General features: G+C 42.1%; 2 protein-coding genes and 1 pseudogene across 7 annotated transcripts in view; 2 read left to right on the top strand and 1 right to left on the bottom strand.

Moving 5' to 3' along the window:
- Positions 1-4,988, top strand: part of Oprm1 (opioid receptor, mu 1) — a 253,352-nt gene extending 248,364 nt beyond the window's left edge. For 2 of the 3 annotated variants that reach the window (NR_027877.1, NM_001038601.2), the window contains one exon: positions 3,216-3,316. Coding sequence is in view for 2 of the 3 variants with exons in the window: in NM_001038601.2 (NP_001033690.1) it covers positions 3,216-3,281 (66 nt within the window). In the remaining variant the exon portion in view is untranslated. Of the gene's footprint in view, positions 1-3,215; positions 3,317-4,934 lie in introns of those variants that run through there. The other variant, NM_001038600.2, reaches the window with a different exon arrangement.
- Ipcef1 (interaction protein for cytohesin exchange factors 1) overlaps positions 1-27,709 on the bottom strand; it is a 202,794-nt gene that overhangs the window by 159,483 nt on the left and 15,602 nt on the right. For 2 of the 4 annotated variants that reach the window (XM_063266112.1, XM_017589333.3), the window contains exon 2: positions 14-75. The exons of the other annotated variants lie outside the window; for them this stretch is intronic. In XM_063266112.1, the coding sequence (XP_063122182.1) occupies positions 14-75 (62 nt within the window). The remainder of the gene's footprint in view (positions 1-13; positions 76-27,709) is intronic. 4 annotated transcript variants of the gene reach the window in all.
- Lims1-ps1 (LIM zinc finger domain containing 1, pseudogene 1) lies at positions 26,679-27,660 on the top strand (annotated as a pseudogene).

Consider the following 27,709-nt stretch of genomic DNA (forward strand, 5'->3'; position numbering starts at 1 on the left):
GGTTTGAGCTCACAATTCCAAGTTACAGGCAGCAGTGCGAGGAAGCCGAGGCAGCAGAAACTTGAAATGGCAAACCTACAGAAAACAGGAGAGAAACAAAGGCAGGCATGCTCAGCGATCAGTCGGCTTACTCTCTCTACACTTAAACAGTCCAAGACAAAGAAATGGCTCCACTCACTGGCAGACTGGGTCTTTCCATACCCATTAGGGCAATCAAGACAATCCCCCACAGACACACCAACATGCCAATGTTATTCATACAACCCCTCACTGAGACTCATCCTAGGACATTCTAGGTTGTGTCAATTGACAGAACTGACTCTCATATACTATTGGTCCATGGGTCCTTTTATCTCTTGATTATTATATTTTAGACACCTGCTCTCCATGAAATAATTTGTGGTTCACCCAATGCATTGAAGGACACTGTCCTGAAGACCTGTAAGTTTCCTTTCATTATAAAGAGCACAGAACACGTTAGGTTTCTGACATAAAAAATCATTTAACTGGTATCATAATAGGTGGCTGGCCACTCTAGTTGAAATCTATAACTGACTAACTATGGAATGGTAGCTTCACCTACTTATAAATCACTGAGGGCCCCTTAACTAAAGTGAGTATATATTCTAGCTCCTGTGGTGATAGAAGACTATGTATAGCATACAGGGAATTCAACATCTATGGCTTCCGTTGACATTTGCAGCTTCTGAAAAGGCATGGAAGGGCCCTGCAAAACTTCACTCAGAAGAAAAGACAATCCTATTTGGTTCAATGTTCAAATGTCTCCGAGAAGCTACACATCCTTTGAAATACCTCTCTGTATTCTGCCAATAATCTATTTTCTACCTCCTTTTGTGTGTCAGGCTTCTTCTGCATTTTTATCAGACATCCTGACACTTTTAGCATAAATGGAGTAGGGCAGAAACACAAGGAACTGAAACAAAAGGCTGTCAGTGTGGTTACACACACACACACACACACACACACACACACACACACACAGAGTGGAATAGCATTTAGGTATTATTACAGTGGTCTCTACTGGGATTGGGGCTTGATGAATGTGTCAGTGGACAATTTGAAAGGCAGGGTATTTGTGGTAAGAGCACCCCGTGAAGGCATCCACATTCCAAGAGTGTCTCCTCTGAGATTCAAGTAGTAAGACAATAAGGACCACAGTGGTAAGGGTGAAACGGAGGTACAGACTCCCCAAAGGGATCAGCTCACTGGAAAGCTCGCCCTGAAGGTTCCTCTGCTACATTTTCATATAAAGCTAAGCTCTGGAGCACACGGCTTCTCCCTGAGTCTCTTTCCCTGGCTGATTGGAGTAGTCAGCTACACACACACACACACACACACACACACACACACACACACACACACACACACCTTCATACCTAACTGCCTCCCCATTCCAGACGGGCTGTGGTTAGGAAACAGGACCAAGGCTAACTGATAAGAGCACAGGTTGTCTCTTTGTCAGTACACACCACTGAGTTTATTAGATAGTCGGGCTCCTACCATTGTACGCAATGACATTCTCATGATGGCAGTTGAACAACTGCACATATCATAAGGGTACTATTTACCTTCTACCCGGGAGGGTCTGCAGCCTGAAATTTATTTCCACACATGACTGTGGTTCAACAATAAAAACCCCACTTACTTGCTTGGACATACTATAGGAGTAATACCCATGAGGCACCCTTGGTCTGAATTCACGTTGAGATCTCTGAAATCTTTTCTCTTTTCCTTTTTTTTCTCATCTTTTCCTTTTACCTTTTACTGATTGCTGTAATTCCGCCAAAGACTTCCTTTTACCCTCCCATCAATTTGTAGATGAGACAAGCACCATGCATAACAAGTCCCACATGAGGGCTTTCGGGTATGTTGCTTGGAATAAGCATGGTGTATGGTTCCCGTTGTCAATACATCTCTATTTGTGTGCTGACAAATTGAGTTGCTGGTTAACTGATGTATGCTAGATGTGTGCATCCGTGTATCAAAGATAACTTCCCAATGAAAAAGACTTTACGACACTTGGTTCCCTGTGGAAATCATCCAGGCACACCTTACTCCTCTGTCTAGACACTAACCCTAGCTTATCCTGGGTTTTTGGCTGACAACAGCCTCCATTGAGTTAAGATTTCCTAAAATATTCACAGCCCTCCAGTCTGCAACCAATAGATATTTCCATCAGAAATCTGGGTCACACTGTCATTTTTAAGAAGAGACAAAACCGCACTCCCCACTTCCTCTTTTGTCTGCCCTTTATCTGTCTCATTCGGTTGTGACCAGGCAATATGGACTAGGGACTGTGGATACTTCGGACCCTGCTGCCTCCAGCTATCTGAGGGACTTTGGGACAAATGCTATTCACCCCACACCTCAGCTTCCTCACCTATAAAGTGAAATTAATCAGTGCAATACAATACCATAATATATGCAATATGAAACAGGGTTTCTAAAGACTGGGTGACATCGTTACCATGAATTTACCCAGTTGGCCTTACACTTCTTAGTAGGAGTGTAATTATTTGCTTTTTTTTTTTAATCTTTTCTTTTCCTGTTTATAACTCTGTGGCACCCAAACACCTTCAACATTGTTATTATCGTTAAGGAGACACAACAGGACAAGTAAATCTTTCTTTTTTTTTTTTTTCTTGACAGCTCAATTCTCTTTTAATTCTTTTTTCTTTGTTTTTTTTATTTTTTTTTATTAACTTGAGTATTTCTTATTTACATTTCGAATGTTATTCCCTTTCCCGGTTTCCGGGCAAACATCCCCCTAATCCCTCCCCCTCCCCTTCTTTATGGGTGTTCCCCTTCCCACCCTCCCCCCATTGCCGCCCTCCCCGCAACAGTCTAGTTCACTGGGGGTTCAGTCTTAGCAGGACCCAGGGCTTCCCCTTCCACTGGTGATCTTACTAGGATATTCATTGCTACCTATGAGGTCAGAGTCCAGGGTCAGTCCATGTATAGTCTTTAGGTAGTGGCTTAGCAAGTAAATCTTTCTAATTCCTGTTCAGAACGTGAAAGCAGCAATGTGTCGTACCGTCACATGGCCACCGTAGACACGGTTGGCTTCTTAACACTGCGGCTTTTCTCTTTCCTCTGCCTGCTGAGTCACTCCCATGTTGATGACATAGCATTAGGAGAAAGGACACTGAGGTGGCTCATTTACTTCGCTTTTTACCCATCATTTACTTTTAAAGGAACTAAAAATAGGGCCAGTGTCCTGGCTCCAGATGCCTGCGCACGTGCTCGTGCGCCCCTGGTAATGAACACGGGCTCCGATTCTGAATATCCTTCTGTGAGAAGAGTCTCGCTGTGCACCTCAATTCCCTTCTGCCTGTACCACACTCTCCGTTGCAAACACGCATCAAAATGGACTAAAAAGCATGTCTGACTGCATGAAGCTCTTTTTCTGTGCTAAAGCGCTCTTATGAACGGAGAGCCTCAAAAGGCCACACCTATGTCGAATATTCTGCCTGCTGAGAAGCTGACTAGAACTTCCTTTCTACACAGCTGAATATTGCATACCAAAACCAAAATCATCTCGAGCCGATGAGTCTTAATAGCTATTGATTAGCCACCTTTGTATCTAACCCAGCATCCTTCCTGCTTTTAGGTAAAACCTGTAGAATATATTAATTTCTGACAGCCCAAAGGCTAAGACTGTCACCAGGCAGCATCTAGAACCTCTTGAAGGCTTCTCCCTGATTAGCTGTAACCCCATCTGCTGTCCCCACCAACACATTTGTTAAATGCATTGATTTACGTGTTCTGCTATGGAATGTATCGTCCTGGGCAAACAGAATCTGTCTTCTCAGACCACAATTACTTTTTCTTGGCTTGGAACACACCAGCTCGGAGTGAGAGCAGGGGTTCTTGCTGACGCACCGAGACTGTGTATGTGAGTTACCTTCCTGAGCAGCATTCTCTACTACTCATTGACAAATACCAACTAGAGGCAAACACACCCCTCCCACAAGGATTCCACCGCTAAAAAGACAAAAGGCGTTTCCGGGCTGTTGTTCATGGTTCCCAATGCTTGTCCTGTACATCGTAGGGGAAAGGTGTGTGAGGGGAAGAGTCAACTGTGGAAAGAGATGTGAACAGAATAAGGGCCCAAAAGGTGAGATGGATTCGCTTAAATCCTTCCCAAGAGACTTTAACGAAGGCTCAATTCTAACTACTTACTGCTTAATCCATCTTTGTATGTACAAACTTATCCGAAAGCCAACCTTCTTCCCCTCCACCAATCAAAGATTCACGGACAACAGAGCGCAATGCATGCTTCTTCTCCACTTCAGACATCCTGAAAGAGTATGGTCCTTCCCCAGCAAAGCCTACCTTTGTTTTGGTTTGTCTTTGGTTTTAGAGTTGATTAAGAAAGGGTTTTATGGGGCTGGAGAGAGGGCTCAGTGATTAAGAGCTCTGACTGCTCTTCCAGAGGTTCTGAGTTCAAATCCCAGCAACCACATGGTGGCTCACAACCATCTGTAACGGGATCCAATGCCCCCTTCTGGTGTGTCAGACTAAATAAATAAATCTAAAAAAAAGAAAAGGTTTTACAAAGAACATACATGGGCAGGACCTAGGACTCCCTGCACATATGTAGCAGATGTGCAGCTTGGTCTTCATGTTGGTCCCGAACAATGAGGGGGGGCCATCTCAAACACTATGCCTATATATAGGATATGTTCTTCCAGCTGAACTGCCTCAGAGGAGAAGGGGAGCGGGGAAGGGGGAAAGGAAAGGGGGGAGGATTATGGGAGAGGGTGACCGGGAAGAGGGCAGTGAATGGGTAAAATATAAATCTTTTAAAAAGAAAGGGTTTTTAATATAGATTTGAACCCGGGTATTATTGGCTGTTTCATTCAAAAAGTTACATGAACTAATAAAACTTGCTGTGCCTTTGTGTCTTTGAGGTGAATTTCATCTAAACACAGGGATGTGCTAGTGAGAAGTTTGGAGGTGCAGGCTATGCTGGAAGACAGTGAGAGTGAGGAAGCCTTCCAAGTGTCTCTCACTCATAAAGGTTAGGAGTTATAAGTGCAATGTCTAATGTATTGTTCAGTTCACAGTATTGCATGTTTTTATGTGAATGACTTGGCAATGTGGACACAGCTCTCATCTCAGTGTGTGCGAATAAAAAAGGAACCTTCTTAGGAAGCACCTAGTCACCTTACATGAAGAGTTTCATAATGTCACAGAAGAGGAAGAAAGCCAACGTTTGTTATGACACTCTCTTCTAAATAATGTAATTAGTACAAATAAAGAAAAACAAACACGGATCGTGTACCTAGTGCCTCTCCATCTCTCGAGAGCGCTTCATCTGAGCTTGGTGGTAACGTCAAGCTACATCCCACATCCTTACAGCCCTCTGGAACCTCTTTCCTTTAGGTTAGAGAAGCCCGTTCTGTAATCTGTCCCCTTCTGCTACTACAGATGGCAGCCTCTCACAACTTGCCATTGGGAAAGTCTGCTTGGAAATACTTGGACCAATATAAAGACTCATGTCAAGAGATATTATAGAAGAGCTGAGAGCAATTTTATGGATAGGCAAGTGAGCAGAAGCTCAAACGCAGCCGAAATTTCATACAGAAATGGTAGAGGGATGCTACTGACTAGCGTGCTCTTTATCCTGCGTGTGTAACTGGCTTCCATACTCAGTTCAGGATGCTTGCCCAAGGATGCTACCACCCAAAGTGAACTTTGCCTCCAACATCAATTAGCAGTCAAGAAAATGTCCCAGAAATATGCTCACAAGCAGATCTGATCAAGGCAATCCCCTAAATGAGATTTCCTGGGATAACTCTGAGTTGTGTCAAGTTAACTAAGAAACCCTGTTACCAAAATCAGGAGAGAAATTATGAGAAAATAATACTATTTTTAGATGCTAACACACACACAAAATCTTATAATATCATCAAGTTATATCCCGTGATATGTCTAAAAGGTAATATATCCCAGAATTCAAGTTTAACCTATTTTAAAAAAGACAATCACTATGATTTTGCCCAATGATGAAAAAAATAGAAAATAATTTTAGGATCAGCTCAGTAGATACAAAAGAAGCATTTAATAAAATTCAATACTCATTTGTGATAAAATAAAAATGTAATTAGTCTCACAGAAAATTATGAACTGGAAAACTTCCTGAAAAATGATGTCACTAAAACTGCACCCCACATTGTAGTGAATGGTACAAGATTGGCCATTCACCCATTGAGCCAGCAGCACTACCAGGGAATGCAACCTTACCACTGAGAATCTCCATTCAGAATTGTTCTGGAGACACAGCCAATACACAAATAAAAGGAGAGTACATAAACCATATCAATAAGGATTGGGGCATGAAGCTCAGTAGTAGAGCATTTGCCTAGCATACACAATATCCTGAGTTCGAGACCCCCCAACAAAGCAGGGGAAAGGAGAAGGAAGAAAAGGCCATGGGAGGGAGGGAGGGTAGAAGAGAGGGAAGGGAGGAAGGAGGGTGAGAAACAACATTAGGCAAACTGATATTCCCTTTATTCATATATGTCATAGTCCATATACAGCTATGGACTGCAATCGTTAACATTGATTCTCAACTTGGAAAGATTATATATATGTGTGTGTGTGTGTGTGTGTGTTTGTGTGTGTGTGTGTGTGTGTGTGTGTGTATACACAGGCCTGTGTTATTTTAAATACCCTGACACTAGATGCAACAAAATGTCCATCAAGAAAAAAGAGATAATGTGACAGATTTATATGAAGGAACACAGTAAAAAAATGCAAAGAAGCTACTATTGATAACGCAGATGACTGATAACTTAGGCTGCCCTTATACACAGTGGACTTCGGAGCATGTATTCTGAGGTGAGAGCAGCAGGAGGCTCTGAGCCCTTCAGAACCACTGAGTAGAGGGAAATCAGAACCCTGGTCCCCTGTGGGAAGAGGAAGAGGTGACACCGGAACTGTAATGCGCTCAATGAGGAATATCCTTTCTTGATGACCGTGTGGGGCTCCATGCCAATGTGCATGGCTCACCCACATCCCTTATGAAGGCCATAGATGGATGACGCAATGCGGACGACAGAAGATAATCCTGGGACACTGTTTTGGTGAACCTGAAATTAAACTTGAAAACAAAAATAAGGAAATGGGGCATTTGACTCTTCTCCCCCAGAAGAGAAGCCAGAGCAGCCTCGGATGACAAAGGCACAGTCCGAGTTCATTTCCACCTTCAGTCACACAGTGCCTCTTTAACAGCACATAGTGTGCACATAGCATGCATTTGATGGTACTCATGCCTGTCCCTCCATTTGACCATAAACAAGATTCAACCTCACCATCTGCAATCGATGAACATGTCTAACACCAGAGTGTTAGCAGTGAGTGAGGCAGTGTGTGCGTGCGTGCGTGCGTGTGTGTGTGTGTGTGTGTGTGTGTGTGTGTGTGTGTGTACTTGTGTGTATGTGTACAGGCATATGTGCATAGGTGTGTGCCAACATGTATGTGTCCATGTGTGTGCACACATGTGTGTGTTTGTGAATGGGACAAGTAGCTTCACCTCCTATTTTCCAGGATGAATCAGCAGATCTAACTTTGCCCGTTAACTGGCTTTAGACTCTAAGTGAAGGTAAATAATGATTTGTGTCACTTCTCCCTGCATCCGGTCAGGATGAATCCGCCTGAAGTGTAAGTCCCCATCTCATCTCTCTTGGTACTCTGCCTATAATTGAACGCACTGCCTGGAACTGAAAGGAAGTATACTAACTTCCTCCCTAAGCCTTCCCCCTTATTCCTCTGCCCAAAATCGTGAGCTATTTATAAAACCTCCAGTCTCCTCATTTGGTTCTACTTAGCTGAACTCACAAACTGTGCATGGTAAATATCAAACCTATAATTTGCGGCTTCCTGTTTCCCAGGTTACTCCCAAGAAGCCTGTGTGTGACTATTTTCCTAGTTAAATATTTACACACATACTTGGGGTCCATAGTAGTTCATATTTGACAGGATTTAACATTACCTCCATCTGCTTCTCATCTAATGACTCGAAAAACAAAAAAGTGCCAACTAACATTCTTTGAATTTATTTGTACAAAAACATTGTCTCCACTCTTGTTCTGAAGCATTTTCTATAAAAAGGAAACAGAACTTGCTCCTCCTGCCCCACCCCTTCCCACCCTTTCTAGATCCAGGCTTCTCTTGATCATCAGAGTGATTACTTCCCGAGCTTCGTCATAGAATGTTTCGAGTCTTATTTTTATCAGTGTGTGAAAAGCACAAAGCTCAATTGTGATACGAAGGGAAAGAATATCATGTTTATATCTTAAACAGACTCAAAAAGCAACAGCTGGCTTTGGGAACGGCCCTTCAGGTTTAGCAAGATCAAACTGGCCCATTCTCGCTGCTGGTACCAACTGCTTGGGGTCTGTTGCACACTCCACAGGTGCAGCTCAGGCATGGGCCTCTGAGAGAGAAAATTCTCAGCGTTTACAGGTCCTATCATTCCTTAGTCTCTAAAAATTCAAATCGGAATATAAACACGTGTCTTAACTCTCTCCTAACAGAAGAGGTCAGTGGTGTTTTTGACGCATGCATTTTTAGCACAAATAGAATACATAGGTTACATACAACAATATGCCTTTCACGACACTAATTCAGAATAAATTGGTTTGAGCTGACTTTCAGTTCTGTTGCTCTGAGTTTCAATATGTAAATCTGATTCCTCATCTTTATTCATATGTGGTTGTCTAAGCCAATGACAAAAGGAAGTAAGAAAGAGTGAAAGCCAGAAGCTGACCAAAATCTGCGTGCATCAAAGAAATGGAAATCCAAGAGATGACTGTTTTCAACGATTCTGAAACACAATTTTCCAATCTGTGTCTGACTTGAAAACCTAGCTGTTTTCTGTCACGTTTGCTGTCTACCTTCCTTTTAGACACCTCACAGCTCAGTAGACTCTGGAAAGAGGGGGCTGGAGAAAATAAAAGATGAGATGAGATTGGTCTTGACGGCCCCCCAAAAAAGCTTTGTCATCAAGGATCTTTAGAAACTCAGCTCCAATAAGAAACGTAAAGCATCTGACAGTTGACATATTCTCTCAAGACTATTGGTTGACGCTGACAATAGATACTTAGGACATTCGAATTTATGATACAATGTGAAAAGTTCTTGTTCATGATGTCTCAGTAAGTCATGTCCTAGGCTAGAATGTATCTCTCAACCAGAACTTAGGCACACAGAGAAGTGGTCCTTGTAGACAATTGCTTTGACACCCTAACTGTCTATGTTGGCTTTAGAGTGAGGCCTGCCATTATACTTTGTGAATGAATAAAATCATACATGTTGCAAAGTATTTGCACTTGTGAATATATATTACACAGTATGTAAACACTCTAGGAAATTACTTAGGTGAATGTTCAAATTTCTTTCTTGCTCTTTGGAGAAATAAAATATGATGAGCATCAAGGCAGAAGGGTTGGTTCAGTCTACTTAAAGTGCTTGCCATGTACACTTAGGGACCTGAGCTCAGTCTCACAAACCCATGGGAAATAACTGGGCATGGTGGTAGGTGCTTGGAGTTCCAGCTCCAGGGGGTCACTATCTGTCCAATTTAGCCTAACTAAAGAGATGTGCTATCTCAAAACAGGAGATGGACCATGCCCTGAGGAACAATACCTGGTCTACACACACTACACACACACATACACACATTCACAGGAACATGTACATACGCACATAAAAACATAATGAACATCAAATACACTGAAGCAAGCTTTCCAAAAATCTGTCTCAAGAGGTAGAAGAAATGATCTTCAACTTTTAAAAATGCAGATAGTGGGGGTTGGGGATTTAGCTCAGTGGTAGAGCGCTTGCCTAGGAAGCGCAAGGCCCTGGGTTCAGTCCCCAGCTCTGAAAAAAAAAAAAAAAAAAAAAAAAAGAACCAAAACAAAAATGCAGATAGTGAGACCTTGATACCAAAACCTGACTCAGCATTATAAGAAAGGAAAATTGTAGGCATTTATCACTTCTATGGTTCAAAAATTCTTGGCAAACAATTGACAAATTGAATTGTGCAATACATAGAAAGTATTATAACTATATAGAATGTATTTCATGCTTAACATTTTCTAAATAAATCACTGTAGTAACAGGAGAAAATGGAAGGAAACAATATGATTGGATCAGCAGCTATAAATGTCTACTTGCCAGAAATTTACAACACAGTCATGATTAATACCGAGCAAATAACACATGTCCAGGCATGTAAGCAATAAGAAGAAATGCCACCTTAAAGGCTCATATATCAAAAAGGTAATATCACATCTATGGTGACATGTTAAATACACACCTACAGTTGGGAACTAAGGTATCTTATCCCATTACTCCTACTCTAAGTTTGCTAGTGGTCTATGCCAATGCAATAAGATAAGAAAAAGAATTAAAGAGGGGAAAAGAGTGTTCCTCAGGAAGAACTTTGACATTGTTCTTAAAACATTCAGAAAATTATAACACATCTATACAAAGCTCTCAGAAGTCATCTTTGGATTGGGAATGTCCTGGGATTAAAATAAAAGTTTTTATTATCTTTCTATAAATAAGCAAAATTTTATTGAGGAAATAAACTTCGGGGGATTTTTTTCACCCTTATTAAAGCTAGCAAGGCATGTATACTGCAAACCCCTGAATGCTGATGAGGAAAGAGCTAAATAAATGAAGGGATATAAGTGTGTCTGTGGATTGAAAAAAAATGGTTTCTCACAAATAACTCTTCCCCGGATAGGTCTTTCTATTTAATTTCTTCCCATTCATAATCATATCCTTCATTTCCAGTAGAAATTGGCAAGGCGGTTCTAAAGTTTTCAGGGAAATTCAAAGAACCTGAGATAGAAAATTCTGAAGAAGGAAAAGAAAGGCAGGAGACCCCTATTACTTTTTTCCTGTTTTTAGGTTTGTGGTTAAGACGTCTGTGGTTAAGAGCTGTGACTGTTGTTCCAGAGACTTAGGTCAATTCCCACCATCTACACGATGGCTCACAACCATCTGTAACTTGAGTTCCAGGGAGTCCAACACCCTCTTCTGGTCTCTGTACATACTAGGCACATGTGTGTGGTGTGCAGAACACATGTAAAATAATAAAAAAAATGCAAAAGCATAGGCCATCGAGTTGGATTTGTTTGGCTTTCTTTTCTTTTTTGCCTGCTTTCTCTCTTTCTTTCTTTCTTCCCTTCCTTCCTTTCTTTCTCTCTTTCTTTCTTTCTTCCTTTCTTTCACATAACGACTTACAGACAGCTGTGCGCCTTCATGTCAGTGTTGGTAACTGAATCTGGGGTCTCTGCAAGAGCAGCACATGCACTTAACCTCTGAACCACCTCTCCAGCCCCTCCTTAATTCTAGCTCATCAGAAGTTAACATCACTGTAAAGCACAAATAAATAGAAAACAAAACTTAAAAGAGGTAACCCAGTCACAAAAGAACACACAAGGTATGCACTCAGTGATAAGTGGATATTAGCCCAAAAGCTCGGAATACCCAAGATACAATTCATAGACCACATGAAGCTCAAGAAGAAGGAAGACCAAAGTGTGGGTGATTCAGAGGGGGGAAAATACTCACAGAAGGAAATATGGGAACAAAGTGTGGAGCAGAGATTGAAAGAAAGGCCTTCCAGAGACTGCTGCACCTGGGGGATTCATCCCATATACATGCAGCCACCAAACCCAGGCGATATTGCAAATGACAAGAAGTGCATGCTGACAGGAGCCTGATATAGCTGTCTCCTGAGAGGCTCTGCCAGAGCATGACAAATACAGCAGCAGATGCTCGCAGCAGTCATTCAACTGAGAACGTGGTCCCCAATGGAGGAGTTAGAGAAAGGACTGAGGAGTTGAAGGGGATTGCAACCTCATAAGAACCACAACAATATCAACCAACCAGAGCTCCCAGGGACTAAACTACCATCCCAAGGGTACACAGGGATGGATCTACAGCTCCATCGGCATATGTAGCAGAGGATGGCCTTGTCAGGCATCAGTGGGCGGAGAGGCCCTTTGTTCTGTCAAGGCTTAATGCCCCAGTGTAGGGGAATGTCAGGGCGGGGAGGTGGGAGAGTGGGAGGGTGGGTGAGGGAGCAACTTCATAGACACAGGGGGAGTGGGGTGGGACAGCAAGTTTCAAAGGGGAAAGGGGATAAGATTAAAAATGTAAATTTTAAAAAATCCAATAAAAGGAAATTTTTTTTAAAAAAAGAAGCACAGATTTAGGTATACAATCCTTCTACAGCGCAAGTGTTCTCAGTGGCCACTCTCAGTGTCTGTACTTAATTGTGATCCCTTAAAAGTTTGTGCAAACTGATTCTCCTGTCTTTAAGCAAGCTACAGCCTAACAGGCAAAACTGACACATGAGCCTCCAAGTGCTACTCATTTAGGAGAGACTTGGCCCAAAATGTCCTAGATCAGGGACCAGCAAACTGCAGCCAATTGGGCACATCAATACATTTTACCTGTTTTTGTAAATAAATATTCATTGGAAGATGGAAAAAAAAGTTTGTGCGAATAACGATGCTAAAACTCCCATGATTCCTCTTAAGACAAACAACAATGGGGTCTGCTCTTCCTGGGTCTGTTTCAGCCTTGGAGAGGAGGACCTACTGGCTACAAGGCAGGGAAGAAAGGAAATCCTACAGTGGGTGAAGGAAAAAGAAACATTGTGTCTTCAGATGACACTGAACATTTGAATAAAAAATCCTGTGGTGCTTAGGGGAAAAAAAAAAGGAGAAAAAATATGAATAAAGTCTTGGGATAGAAAAACATTAAATCCTAATTTTATGTCTATATTCTAGCAACAAACTATTGAAATTGGAATTATAAAATGCTTAGGATCTCATTAGGTAGGGATAATTCTAATAACGCATATGAAAGATTCTAACAGGAAAGCATAAAACACTTCTGAGATCTCAAAAAAACCAGGTAGCTGGAAACTCGACATTTTAAAGTATCAATTCTTTGCAGCTTGTTCTCCATTCAACCTCCAATCAAAATTCCATCAGCCTCTTTTATCATGCAGAAATTAAAAGAGTGATTCTGATAGTGTTATGAAATACCAAAGACCTAGAGTGCATAAAACAATTTTAAACAAGAACAGTAGACCTGTACCCATGATTGAAGCCTCGCCAGACAGCTCGAGTATTCAGAAGAGCATGGCGTGATAGAAAGATGGACAAACAGATCAACAGAACTCTGTTTAGAAATAGGCACAGACAAAAATATCTCAGTGGAAAAAGAATATTTTCAATATAATAATAATAATAATAATAATAATAATAATAATAATAATAATTGCTGGAACAACTAGCTAGCTACAAACCATTTTTGAACTTTGGTCTATCTGGAAATCAACAAGACTGAGACCTGGACTGTAGCTGCGTTGGTAGAGCACCTGCCTAAATGTCACAACACCCGTCATTCTCCACCCCCACCCAACGCTGAGTACAGTGGTGCACACCTGTCACCCCAGAACTGAAGCAGTGGAGGCGGGAGAACCAAAAGTTCAAGGCCATCCTTGAGTATATTGGAGTTCAAAGCTAACCTGGGCTACATGAAGACCCTGCCTCAACAACTAACAAAAAAAAACAAGAAAACAAAGAAAACTAACAAAACAAAATTAACTTGCAATGAGTCACAGATCCAAATATAAAATCTAAATCTGCAAAACTAACATAAAGCACAGGACATTTTATCAAACTTGAGAGCTTCCAAAAAGACAGTAAGAAAATAAAACGACGTGCTATATTCCAGGGGAAAACATTAGCATAGAATACACAATCTTTTAATAGTGATGAGAAAATACATAAGCTACTTTCAGAAATGGCTGGAAGATACGCAGAGACATGTTACAACTGAAGCCCTGTCAAATGACTATAGGGAAAGACATTTAACATTTATCCATCTGTGGTAAATGAATTAAAAATGGTGTTACCACCTACACCTTCTAGAATAATTAAAACCAAATGATCGTGCGAACCAAGTACTGACAAAGACCTACAGCTGTTCGAATTCTCCTGCACCAACTGTGGAAATACAAAATGGTTTAATCACTTAGAAGAGTTTGACAGTCTGTTAAAACCTGAAATATCTTTGACAAGCCAGCCAGTTCTCCAGATGTTTGTCCAGAAGAAACAGAAAGACGTCTGTATGTTCAGACTTGTTTACAAAGGCAGGCACTTTATTTTTGCTAACTAGAAGTTGAAAGCTAACTTGAGTATCCATAACTAAGTAAATAAAGAAATTATGGTTTACTTGACCCAATACTGGCCAACTGTGTAAGTTAAATATTAAAAGGAACAGCTACAGGTAATCACATGGACAAACCTCAGAGTCGTTATGGTAAGTGAAATAGGTTCAACATGAAAGGGAGCATTAAATCCTGGAAAATTCAAACACAGCCAGTAAAGAAAGCATATCGGTGCACTCCTGAGGTGCAAAAGTAGATGATAGAGAGGGAAAATGCACTTTCTAGAAAGCATAGATGGTTGCACGGGTATACACACATGGCAGAAATTATCAAATTGTTTGCCTTTCAACATGCCGTTAATCTATTGTGACTCAGAAAACTGTTTGGATCTTATTTTAAACATCCTTTTGGATGGAATTTGGCTCCATAAATTTGAGAAACGGGAAAAAGACCGGAAGGGGCTGAGTGAGGGGGAAATGTGAAAGGCAAAGTCACACGGCACAGTGGGACCTGCCATGTCTGTCTTAGCTCTGGCCAGATGCCCGGAACTCATTTGTGGAGGCTCAGGACATCTCTTGTTTATATGAACCGGTCCCTGAGCAGAGCAAGGAGGCCCAGTCTGTCTCTGGCCAGGTACTCTCTCTCATTATTTTAATAATGCTAATACTGGGGTTGTATGGATCAAGGTGGTAATTTGTACCCCAGAAAAATGACTTCTCTGCTCCCACAGAGAAAAGAGTAAAGAGTTCATTAGATTTATGAAATAGTCCATTGTGAAATCTGCCTGTCGTCCTTGGTGAGCTGTCTCCCCAGATGTTCGGCCTTTATTAATCAGATTGTTAACTTTTTTTCATTATTTAGGTTTATGAACATGTTACGTATTTTGGAGAACAGTTCACTAGCAAATATGTCTTTGGCAAGGCTGTGGTTTGTCTGCTCAGTTTCTGGCAGGATATATTTTAGTACCATTTTGAGACTTACTGTGTGTTCAGTTTACCAAATGAAAATATTACCAAAAACATTAACTCAGTGCATGCACAGCTACTCAGATGCTCACTGCCATTCACAGCCATACAAATACTACATAGAGAGAGATTAATTGCATTCTTTAAAAACAATTAGGCTGAGCTGGAGAGTTGCCTCAAGTGGTTATGTGCTTGCCTCGCAAGCCGTGAGGCACGAGTTCAAACCCCAGAACCAACACCAGAAATCCTAGTGCTGTGAAAGCACAGACAGGTGGGTCCTTGGGGCTTATTGGCCAGCCAGTCTTACCAAATCTGATATTTCTAGGTAAAAGTGAGAGCCCCCTTCTATAAATGTAAGCTGTGTTATTAAGGAATAACACCTGAGGTTGACCACTGACAGACAGACAGACAGACAGACAGACACACACACACACACACACACACACACAGATACACACAGACACACATAGACACACACACACACACACACACACACGGGGAGAAAGAGAGAGGGAGAGGGAGAGGGAGGGAGAGAGAGAGAGAGAGATTAATTTTGTTAACATTGTTCTTTGGGGAGTTAGATTTTTCTCCATGTGGCTACAACATCCCCAAAATCACAGAGTAATGGAAAAGTATTAATGGCAGAAATAAAATGATGGCATTTTAGAGATTCCCTCAACCCCAGTAATGTCCAGGGATACTTTTAAATTATGCAACTGAAGGTTTCAAACTGAAAAAAAGAAAAGAAAAGAATTTGTTGAGGCTCAAGTAAAAATAAAACTGTCAAAATCTTGCCTGTCGGGCCATTTTTCCTACTACTCACTTGCTATGTGACCAACCCTATTCGTCAAAGAAGGCTAAAGCTGGAGACCTGAGGATCACATGGTTTTTAGTGTCCAATAACAGTTACTTCAGTGAGTGAAGGGTCTCACGCTGATAAGGAAAACCCTACTTGGCTGTGATTTCACAAGTCCTTCATGGCTCTACTGACTCCATAGTATACTGGTGTCCTTGGGGTAACTTGTCTGGCCTTGATGAGCATCCTTAGTTCCGGGGTGACTGTGCACACCAGGATAAGGTCTAGCCCATCATCCTTACTCACATCAGCTTTCTCAGTGGTTATGAACTCCTAAAGGACAAGCGTGGTCCTTTTCTGCTTTTCACTTGGAGTATTGCTTTTAATTCCTTCATATCTTTGACAGATGCTAGATTTTTCTATATTGAATATGTTCCATAGGTTCTTCTTGAAAAACTATATTTTCTTCAAAATAACAAAATTAAAATGAAAGAAAGCTAAGAACAAAAAAATGATATAGCATTTATTCCTCTTAATACGTTTTGCCCAACACCAATTCAGACCAGTATCATCTGGAAATGATGAATTACCCTGTCCGCCAGTTTTTCTATATAGAGACAGTAACATGTACTTAAGACATACGACCTAGGGAAACTAAGTGGGAGACTCATGTCAACTGCTTGATTTGTATCTTGGTACATGTATTTTTACTCAATAAATGTTGGCTACTATATTTTTAACATTTCTTTTTATAGTTGAGAGGGGTTTTCTGAACAACACTTAAGATCTAAGTTCCAAAAGAATTTGTTAGTGTCTGTAAAGGAATGATCAAGAGAGAAAAACATTTCAGCCCATGACAGTGAGCTCACTTCCTTGATATTTGAGACTTTTCAGAGACAAGTTTTAAAAGACCAGAAACCAAAAGAAAAGATAACAAAGAGCTTAAAGAGGCTGTTCACAGAAAAGAACAGCAAATGACTTGTTACTGTGTGAAGACAGTCGCCGCCAAGCACAAAGAAACAAAGAGTAAACTATCAATAAAGGCGATTTTTCATTTACTGGAAAGCAATCCTCAAAATACAGGCACAAGATGGTTACCATGTGAAAGAACCAGGATAGTGTGGAAAAAAAAAAAGACTAAGTGTATTCACACACACACACAAGCGCTCGCTCTCTCTCTCTCTCTCGCTCTCTCTCTCACACACACACACACAAGCTCACACATGCATGTGTGTACATTATTCTATACACAGTCATCCTTTGGTATCTGTGGTGGTTTGATCCTCGGACCTCCATAGGACACTAATATGCACAGCTACTAGACTCCTAGACTCTGCTGTATAAAATGATAGCATTTGCATTGAATCTATACACATCCTCCCGTAAAGTTTAAATTCTCTCTAAATTGCCTATCATGCCTAATCTGGTGGAAATGCAATGAAAATCGCTCTTATATTGTACTGTTCAGTAGATAATGACCTAGAAGAAGTCAATGCATATTCATTGATATTCAATGCATATTTTTTTCTAAAATCTATTTTCTCTCCAAGGCTGGTTGGATCTCTGGAGACAGAACTGCAGATATGGCACTGACAAGATGGCTTGGGAGGTAAAAGTTCTTGCCACTCAAGCTTCATGACCTCATTTGGTCTCTGGAAACCATGTTGAAAGGAAAGAGCTGACTTCTGACGTTGTTCCCTGATGCACCTCCACAAATGCACATTCCTGTGTACACATGTATGTGTGCTGGCAGAGAGAGAGAGAGAGAGAGAGAGAGAGAGAGAGAGAGAGAGAGAGAGAGAGAGAGAGAGGGGGGCTCTCAATAATAAGTAAAACTTTAAGTAAAAAATTTAAAAAGAATGATGTTTCTTGTTTGCTACATCTAAACTCTTCACCTATCTAGATCTCCCATACCCTTCTCCAGGGTCTAGCCTGACCTAACGTTTCTGCAAGTCCTCTCTTTCGTCCAATCTGTTCTAACCACATCAGACTTGGAGAAAAAGAAATCCACACAGTCAAATATCATTGCAAAAGCATGAAATGCTGCAACAATATGGAAAAAAAAATCAAGCCAGTATTTTCTCTCCAGAATGAACCAGTTCTTTGGAAATGTTTGCTAAGGAGAATTAGTTAGGCAAAGCCCAGGACACAGAATTTAAAAGAATAGTCATAGCCAGGTGTAATCCCAGCACTTACTCAGGAGACAAGGAAGGCAGATTCTGTGAGTTCAAAGCCAGCCTGGTCTACATAGTAAATTCCAGGAAAGCCATTGCTATGAAGTGAGACCCTGCCTCAAACCAACCAAACAAACCAACAATAGACTTCAAAAAAGATTTCAAGGAGCTTAAAGAACATTCAAAGAAGCCGCTCAATGAAATCCAGAAGAAAGAGCATTAGGGGAAGAGCGCCTGAGAAAGCACGTGGTGGCAGAGATGGTGAGCCTGCTCAGGACTTGAGAATGGAACTCAATAAGGAGAGAGTGCACAGAAGAGAACTCAACGGGAAAATGAAGATGCAACTGAAAAGCCCATAACTCAACCAGAAAACCCAAAGGAAAGCCTTACAAATAAAATGAATAATCGTGTAGAAGATAGAACATGAGGGCTTGAAGATAAAGGAGAGGATCCTTTAGACTAAACAGGCAAGACACAGGGAAGGAACATACACTTTCAAATGTGGGAGACGCTGAAAAATCAAATCATAGGCAGAGATGAGGGAAAAGAATCCGAAGTCAATGACATAGACCAGCTCATCAATGTGATCATAGAAGAAAATTTCCCAAGACTAAGGAGAGACACATCAGACCTAGACAGATGTAAGAAGTACACACAACACCACCTAGATAAAATGAGAAGAGAAAATCCCCACGACGCTGAACAGCAGTGAGTGCTGGATGACTGGTTAACTATTGGATAATCAAAACATCATGAAGGAAGAAGAAAAAATTAAAACTTCTCCAGGCAAAGAAGCATGCACCCAGAAGAGGAGAGTGGGAAATTCTCAGACACCAGGCTATGCCCCCCAAAAGGTGTCAGCTCAGATTCCAATCTGGAGGGAAAAGTGAAATAAAATTGTCTTTCAAATATTGACCACGGGCAGTGTTTTTAGCACCTATCAACACGAATGACTCTTCACAAAGCGTTTTCTACAGCTTACATTGGTCACCAGTCAGTATCAGCTTTGTACTTAGAAGGGTCAATCGCTTTCAGGGTCATGAATAGAACAGATTTTCCAACATCAGAGTTTGACATGACCACATCTCTGTCTTAAATATTTCCTTTCCTTTAGCAAACTCCCAAGCCCTTTCTGGCCCAGCCTGGGGCCTTGGTGCTGTGAAAAATTCTTATGAGCTCCCTGCTAACCTGCAGCTTCCATTTGTAAAACTACAAAACATACCTCTGTTCCAAGGAAGCTCACCCTCACATACCTCTGTTCCAAGGAAGCTCACGCTCAGACCCCTGGGGAAGAAGAGAGCCAGACCTTGCAGGGCTGGAAGAGCTTGAAACTCAGTAATTCCCACCAGATTGCTTCCTCCTGAGGATAATCCTCACTGCTGCTAACACAATGCCAGAGCAAAATGGCAGAGAAAGTAAACAAAACCCAGAGACACAAAAGAGACCCAATCTGTGCCACGCCCCCACCCATCAGCAAGGCCTGGGAAGCAACGTGCTTTGAACAGACCAGCAGGAACCTATGAAATTATAGCTTCTCTTTCAACTGAAACTCTGCCTACAGGAGTTGTATTGCAGGCCACGTGAAAACCATCCAAGAACTTTCACTTGCTGAAGAGGCTTTGTTTAGCAGAAGCAGGTTCAGCCATGGAAGGGAGGGGTTTGGGGGAAGGCTTCTTAACTTCTGCTTCTCTCCTAATTCTGTGCCCGATTTCTAGTCTTTTCTGCGGCAGTGGAAAGTGGAAGCTTGTTTATTCCTGAAGCTGACTAAGCATTTGGACACCCTAAGTGTCCCAATGTGACAGGGGTGACAAAGCAATCCTTGGTCTGGCATCGAGAGCTGTTATCAGGAACCCTACCGTGGTTTTCATTTAGAGCATGCTAGAAAAATGCAACTGAAATCTTAGAAACTGTGGCATTTTCTTATTTCTTTAAGCAGCATCAGAGCTGTTGACCATTTTTTGATTATTTGACCATTTCTTGATTATTTGAAAATCGTAGCCTTCCTTGGAAGGCCTCTGAAGGACAAACAGTTACCTGGCCATTTAAGCTCTGATATGTCAAGAGGCCAATATTGGTCATTTATTGTGATTGTGTGGTTCAAAGGCTCTTGATTAAAATGTCTTGAAAATCTTTGAAAGGCTCTCCTTTGTCAAGCTGAACGGAAGACAGGAATGTTCTATAAAGACTTTGTTCCTATTAGCACATCTCCTATGCTAATGAGAATGCTCTCCCCACCACATCACACACAGATCCCTAAGAATAGCCATGGAGTGCAAAGCCAACACAAATGGCCTATGGGCCTGAGAGAACTTGTCATTCTGTAACAGAGGCTTAAGGCAGTCAGGGAGATGAGGCAAGGAAGTTTGGTGTTCCTTGGGAGTACCATAGGGTCAGGAGGAGCTGCCACCAAATTTGTACAGGGCCTAGGACAGACAGTGTAGTTCAGTCACTGCATACTGTCTTAGCATGCATAAGCTGAACTTCCTCAAAAGTATATGTGTGCATGCTTATCATGCATCTATGTGTGTGCATACTTATATGTGCATGTACATGTGCACATGCATATGAGTATGTGCATGCTTATGCATGTATGTGTGCATGCTTGTAGATGTATGTGCATATGTGTGTGTCTGTGTGTGCATGTATGTATATATTCTCCTACAGTGTCTTGACTGTCTGATCTTGAGGCAGTTCTAGAATACATCCTGGAAAGAATTAGGCAGAACATGAAAAAGTTCCATCTATAGAAATCCAGAATTTATCAGTCCTTTCTTCAGGAAATACATGGGAGCCTGGGCTCCCAAAGCTATACTACTACCATTGCCTAATTCTTGTCAGAGTAGACTGAAGTAAAGTCATGGATCAGGCACTCAAGCAAGCCAACTCATATACACTACAGAGCTCTCAGGTCAAACAGACCTCGCTTCCAATTCTGACTCCAGAGTCAAAATATTAGCACTGGAATCCTAATCTTACTCTTTCTCCCAGATCTTACCCAGATTCTCTGCTTCTGACCCTGTTTCTTTGTGAGAGAAAGGCAGCAAACTAAGTAACAATACTGATGCCTAGTGCTTTTTGATCAAGAAATCAGGTAATGGATACAAAGCTTCCCATGGTGATACTAAGTAGCCACCAACCTTAGAAATAACAGAGTATTGAATGTGTCCATCTCTGGGCACCTGCCAATCTATACAGTCCCACTGCATTGAGAGGCCACTTAGACTCCATTGTTTACCTTTCCTCTAGGCTTCACCTCAGCAGCTCTCACTGCACCCAAAAGTTCCAGAAATTGTCTAGGACAGCTCACTGCCCGAGGACAGCCATCCACTGGCATGGATAGCTTCGACCCTGGAATGTAGTAACAGTCTTATAAACTGCTGAGAGCATATTCAGTTGAATCAATTTCTTAGACATAGTGGGAGATTCTGTTAAGGTAAAAAAGTAATGACTGCAACAACAGCACTGTATTTGTTCACTCAGAGACCTTTTACCCACGCATGTGTGTGTGTGTGTGTGAGTGTGTGTGTACATGCATAGACACAGAAATACCACACATATAGAAAGAGAAAGGAAGAAGGGAGGAAAGGAGGGAGGAAGAAGAAAAGAAAATGGAGACACACATTGTTATAAGTCAGCCCAAAAGAGGAGGCTCTCCTGTGTACAGCATATAGATCGATTGCAAGCACAGTAGAAAATGAACAAGCCCCACATCTAGGACTCTGCTAACACCAAGATCAAGAACTGAGACTTGAAGTCACTCACCAGGGAGTCCACAGTCTCACCTGCTCAGTCCCTTTACTCAGCCTTGGTAGCTCTGTGGCTTCTCAGCTCAGAATAACCAGGAGGTCTGCTTCCACTCTCCAGACAACTGATCTGCCGGGAACTTTGTCATGTTCTCTGGTTCACAAAAGAAACATACGTAGCACTCGAGTGCCCAGTTCAAACCTTGCTCAACAAGTCCCCGGGCCCTAGGCAAAGCCACCCTGCTTGATTAATCAAGCTGAAAATTCAAGTGCAAAATAATGTCAGAGGCTGTGCTCCAAAGCAAACCCCAGATCTACCTGGATAATGCTGCCCTTATTTACAAGGTAGTTCAAGTTCAGGTCCTTCTTTGGGACAGAGTGGCTGTCTCAGGACCTGACCCAAATGAGGTAATGTTCATTTACATGACTACAAAGAGATCACAAGGTGATTTTGCCCATTGCGTTTCAATGAGACATCTTAACACATTCCCTGGGAAGTATTATATATGCTATGTGCTCTGGGTAAGTGTTAGAATGCTTGTGAGTGAGCCTTTGCCATTTACAGGAAGATGAGTAACTTCTATGCTCACTAAGGAGACCCATTCTTTATCTCTTTGGTCAAGATAAAGAGAGAGGTTGGGGATTTATGATCCTACAAGGACTAAAAGTAAAGTCTTTATTCCTCAGGCTCCTCGTGGATGGAAAGAACACAGTTGTCAAAAGTGACCTGCACGCTGAGTGAATGAATAGAATGTTCCTGCCACGATCATAAATTTTCTACTTTAACAGAATCTCCCATTGGGTCTAAGAATTTGATGCAACTGCATAGACTCCCAGAAATCCATAAAAATGTTACAATGTTTCCAGTCTGAGCTATCCAAATAGAATAGTCACAAGGAGTCTAAAAATCTATGGTTTGACGTTTTCAAGCAGTTTTTAGGATTTTTTTTTAATCTTTTCAAAGGAGTCGGGGTTTCCTCCTTAAAACACAGCTTCACACATCACGCACCTGTCTTTCAGGTGAGTTGTGACATCTTGTATAGAACTACTGTATGCTTCCGCATAGTAAAGAATGTTCAGTTTGCCAGGGTATTTTAAGTTGATTCCCTTCTGAGAGGTCTGTATTACTCTACTTATAACAAGACTCAATATTATCTACCTACATATATACCAAATCCATGCTATATGCCACCACTGCCATCATCTACCTCACTATAAATATTTGCATATGTTAGGCGGTCATGACTCACCTTTTATCCCAGCAGTGGGGAGGCAGAGGCAGGTGGATCTCTGAGTTCAAGGCCAGCCTGGTCTACAAATCAAGTTCCAGGACAGCCAGAACTGTTATACAGAAAAAAACATGCCTCAAAAAACAAACAAAACAAAACAAACAAGCAAAAAATATATTTGAGGGGTTGGGGATTTAGCTCAGCGGTAGATCGCTTGCCTAGCACGCGCAAGGCCCTGGGTTCGGTCCCCAGCTCCGAAAAAAAAAAAAAAAAAAGAAAAAAAATATATTTGAATATAAGTGGCTAAATATTCTGTTTCTTTCTGACATTAGGTATCAGAGCATAAAACTAAGAAAGTAGTTTCCTTCATCACAGAAAATTAATAATTCTGTCCTGTTCAAATGTGAATAGTCACAAAGTCCCACTAAATGTTTCAAAGCAGATTATATAATATTAACAAGAAGTCAAAGAAATTGAAGCTCAGCCTGATGACAGAGACTTGCAATCCTAGCTGCTCAGGGGGCTGAAACAGAAGGGTGACATAGTAAGTTTGAGATATGTCTGGACTATGTAGTGAGTTCAAGGCCAGTCTGGTCAACTTAGTGAGATGATGTCCCAAGACAAAGCAAAAGCCAACAAGGAAAGCTGGAGATAAAAATTAAGGGCAGAGAATTTGCCTGACATGCAAGACCATAGCTTTAGCTCTCAGCCCCACAGAAGAAAGAGGAGAGAAATAAGAGAGGAAGGAAAGAGAAGGAAGAAGGGAAGGGAGGGAGGAACAGAAAGAGGGAGGGAGGGAGGGAAGGAGAGAGGGAAGGAGGGAGAGAAGGGAGAGGGGGGAATTCAAGAGGTAAAGCAAAATCTTGTTCTAGCTTTTCACAGATTAAATGAAGTAGCTTTCTGCAGTAATGTTTTTCCATTAAAAGTCTGTTGTTCTGCTAGTGATAAGCGCAGTAAATGGAAGTGGGGTAATTTAAATTCTGCTGAGAGGGGGCTTTAAGAGATTCTTCTGTTGCAGAGGAACACAAGAATGAAGATCTTACCCATGGAGGATGTCACTGAAAACTCTTTTAAGAACCCAAATAAGTTTATGCCTCAAAGTGACCAACAGCTATAGGAAAAAAATGTATATGTATATAGATATATAAAAAGAGAGAGAGTGGGAAGGAGGAGAGGGGGAGGAGAGGGAGAGAGGGGAAGGAGTGAGAGAGAGAGAAAGAGAGGGAGAGAGAGGATCTAACATGTATTAGTTGGGAAATCTCTGCTTAGATTAGGGCCTTAAGTTTTTTGTTTGGAGGTCAACAAGATGGCTCATGGAATGAAGGGGCTTACTGACAAGTTCTCTGACCACACATACACCATAATGGCATTTTCAGGCACACACACACACACACACACACACACACACACACACACACACGAGTTGTAAAAAAAATAAACAATGTAAAATTTTGCATTTGGAACCGAGTGCCATCCTGTACACTGCCCTTCAATGCATAGTACTTCAATGTAAAATGTACAAGTTGAGAGAATAAACATCCTTCCAAACAGAGACTGGTGTCCATGGCCAATGGCCATAGTAGCGTAACAATCCAAGCTTCCTAGCCGGTTCCACCCACGGGAGGATGTCCTTTACAGTTGCCACACTCGCCCAAGTTCCCTCTGTAAATGTGTCTCATTGTTTGCCTTCATCGGTTCCCGGTCAGTGGTGACTGAGTCTACTGCCCGAGGCCCCATGCCACGGGTTAAAGTCAGAGAAATGAGTCATTTTGGACAGGTCCCTGGGAGTTCTTGCTGACAGTACAGATGGGTTTATGACCAGCACTTGAATTTATTAGTATCTGTTACTCCATCCTCTGTGGGTTTCCCTGGGCTGTTAGATCGAAATGACACAAACAAAGTGGCTAAAACAGCCAAAACTCAATCTCTTGCAGTTCTAGAGGCCAGGCGCCTGGAGTACAAGTGCCATGAGGGCCGAGAGCCATATGAGACCTGCAGAGACCCTGCCTCCTCTTTCCAGCTGGGAGGGCGGCATTACCTCATCCTCACGTGACATTCTTCCCACATATCTGCCTTCATGGGTCATCACCTTACAAGGATGCTGGTCTTGTGGGAGTGGGGTTCACACCACTGCAGTGTGGCCTCATCTCAATTCAGCTAATTATATCCACAACTGTCACACATCCAAGTAAGAGCACATTCTAAGGGACTTGATATAAGACAGAGGCATGTGCTTCTGAGAGAAAGGCAACACTTAGTTCACTGTACGCACGCGTGTGTGCACGCACACACACACACACACACACACACATCTAATGTTTGTTCCTAACAGAATGCTTATATCCCAGTTGAGTCTCTATACAATTAAAAGAAAAAAAGGAATTTAAATAGAAAGATCCCATTGGCTTTTAGTGCTTTTTTTTTCCTTTTTCAAAGTATATTTCTTCAGTGTGTATTCTCTTTGTTCCTTTGATCTGCACAATAAAACAAATCAGTTAGGTGTGTTTATCTCAGGTCTCATAGATGAGGAAGCTTGGATATGAAGACCAGTGCTTTGCTCGGAGCTACAACTCATGGGAGAAAAGTTTGTTTTAGCTTGCATCTGGGCTAGATTCTATCATTCCACGGAAATCGCACAAGCAAGAGCTTGAGAGGACCAGTCACATCCACATCCACATCCCAGAGCAGAAAGAAACGGATGTACACTATACAGCCACCGAGCTAGACAAGACGGATGAAGCAAAGAAGTGCAGGCCGACAGGAGCCGGATGTAGATCACTCCCGAGAGACACAGCCAGATTACAGCAAATACATAGGCGAATGCCAGCAGCAAATCACTGAACTGAGAATATGACCCCCGTTGAAGGAATCAGAGAAAGAACTGGAAGAGCTTAAAGGGGCTCGAGACCCCATATGAACAACAATGCCAACCAACCAGAGCGTCCAGGGACTAAGCCACTACCTAAAGACTAAACATGGACTGACCCTGGACTCCAACCTCATAGGTAGCAATGAATATCCTAGTAAGAGCACCAGTGGAAGGGGAAGCCCTGGGTCCTGCCAAGACTGAACCCCCAGTGAACGTGATTGTTGGGGGGAGGGTGGTAATGGGGGGAGGGTGGGAGGGGAACACCCATAAAGAAGGGGAGGGAGGAGGGGGATGTTTGCCCGGAAACCAGGAAAGGGAATAACAATTGAAATGTAAATAAGAAATATGCAAGTTAATAAAGATGGAGGGAAAAAAAAGAAAAGATATATTGCATCTCCTCACAGTTTTGTATGCCTTAAAAAAAAAAGACTGTACACACGCTCACTTACTTAGAGCACTTCAGGGAGCCCTGCATAGGGAATGCTTCAACCTGTTGTAGCTGTAAATCGTCCAAGATCAATTAAAACAATGCCTCTCAGACATGCTCACCAGCTGAACCCAGCCTGGACCCCTCACTGAGGCTCTTTCCAGGTGGTTCCAGGTTGTGTCCAGTTGAAAATTAGAAGCCACCAAGGCAGGAACTGAGGCACAGACTGGGTCTGAACCATGAAGATGCTAGGTATGGCAGCCAGAATGACCAACAGCAACATGGCAAATGCCTTGGCCAATGCCATGTGTGAGTGCTGCAAGGGTGGCTTTGCACCTGCTGAGAAGATCGTGAACAGTCCTGGTGAACTGTACCATGAATGGTGGTGCTTCCGATGTGCTCAGTGCTTCCAGCGAGTCTGAAGGCAGTACTGTGAGCATGATTTCCCGATGCTCTTCGTTCCCTGCTTCCGCCAGTGTGGTGAATCCATCATTGGCTGGGTTATCACAGCCATGAACAACAGCTGGCATCCTGAGTGCTTCCAATGCAACCTCTGCCAGGAAGTCTGGCAGACATAGGGTTTGTCAAGAATGCTGGCAGACACTTATGTCACCCATGTCATAATTGTGAAAAGGCCAAAGGCCTTGGAAAATACATCTGCCTGAAATGCCATGCCCTCATTAATGAACAGCCTCTGATCTTCAAGAACGACCCTTACCACCCATACCACTTCAACTGTGCCAACCGCGGGAAGGAGCTAACTGCTGATGCTCAGGGGCTGAAAGGGGAGCTAGACTGTCTGCCAAGTCATGATAACATGGGGATCCCTATCTGTGGTGCCTGCTAGAGGCCCATAGAAGGGCAAGTAGTGAATGCCACGGGCAAGCAATGGCCTGTGGAGTATTTTGTTTGTGACGAATGTGAAAAACCACTTTCTGACATCGCCATTATGAGAGGAAGGGCTTGGCCTATTGTGAAACTCACTGTGATCAGCTATTTGGTGATGTTTGTTTCCATTGCAACCGTGTCATAGATGGTGACGTGGTCTCTGCCCTCAACAAGGCCTGGTGTGTGAGCTGCTTTGCCTGTCCCACCTACAATACCAAACTAACACTCAAGAATAAATTCGTGGAGATTAAGCCAGTCTGGAAGAAATGCTCCGAGAAATGTCCTCTGGAGCTGAAGAAAAGACTTATGAAACTATCTGAGACCTTAGGAAGGAAATAACTTTTGGTCTCTTTTTTCTCTCTCTCTCTCTTCTAACCAATATTACTTA

Source organism: Rattus norvegicus, chromosome 1, assembly GCF_036323735.1.
Source record: "Rattus norvegicus strain BN/NHsdMcwi chromosome 1, GRCr8, whole genome shotgun sequence".
Lineage (NCBI taxonomy): Eukaryota > Metazoa > Chordata > Mammalia > Rodentia > Muridae > Rattus > Rattus norvegicus.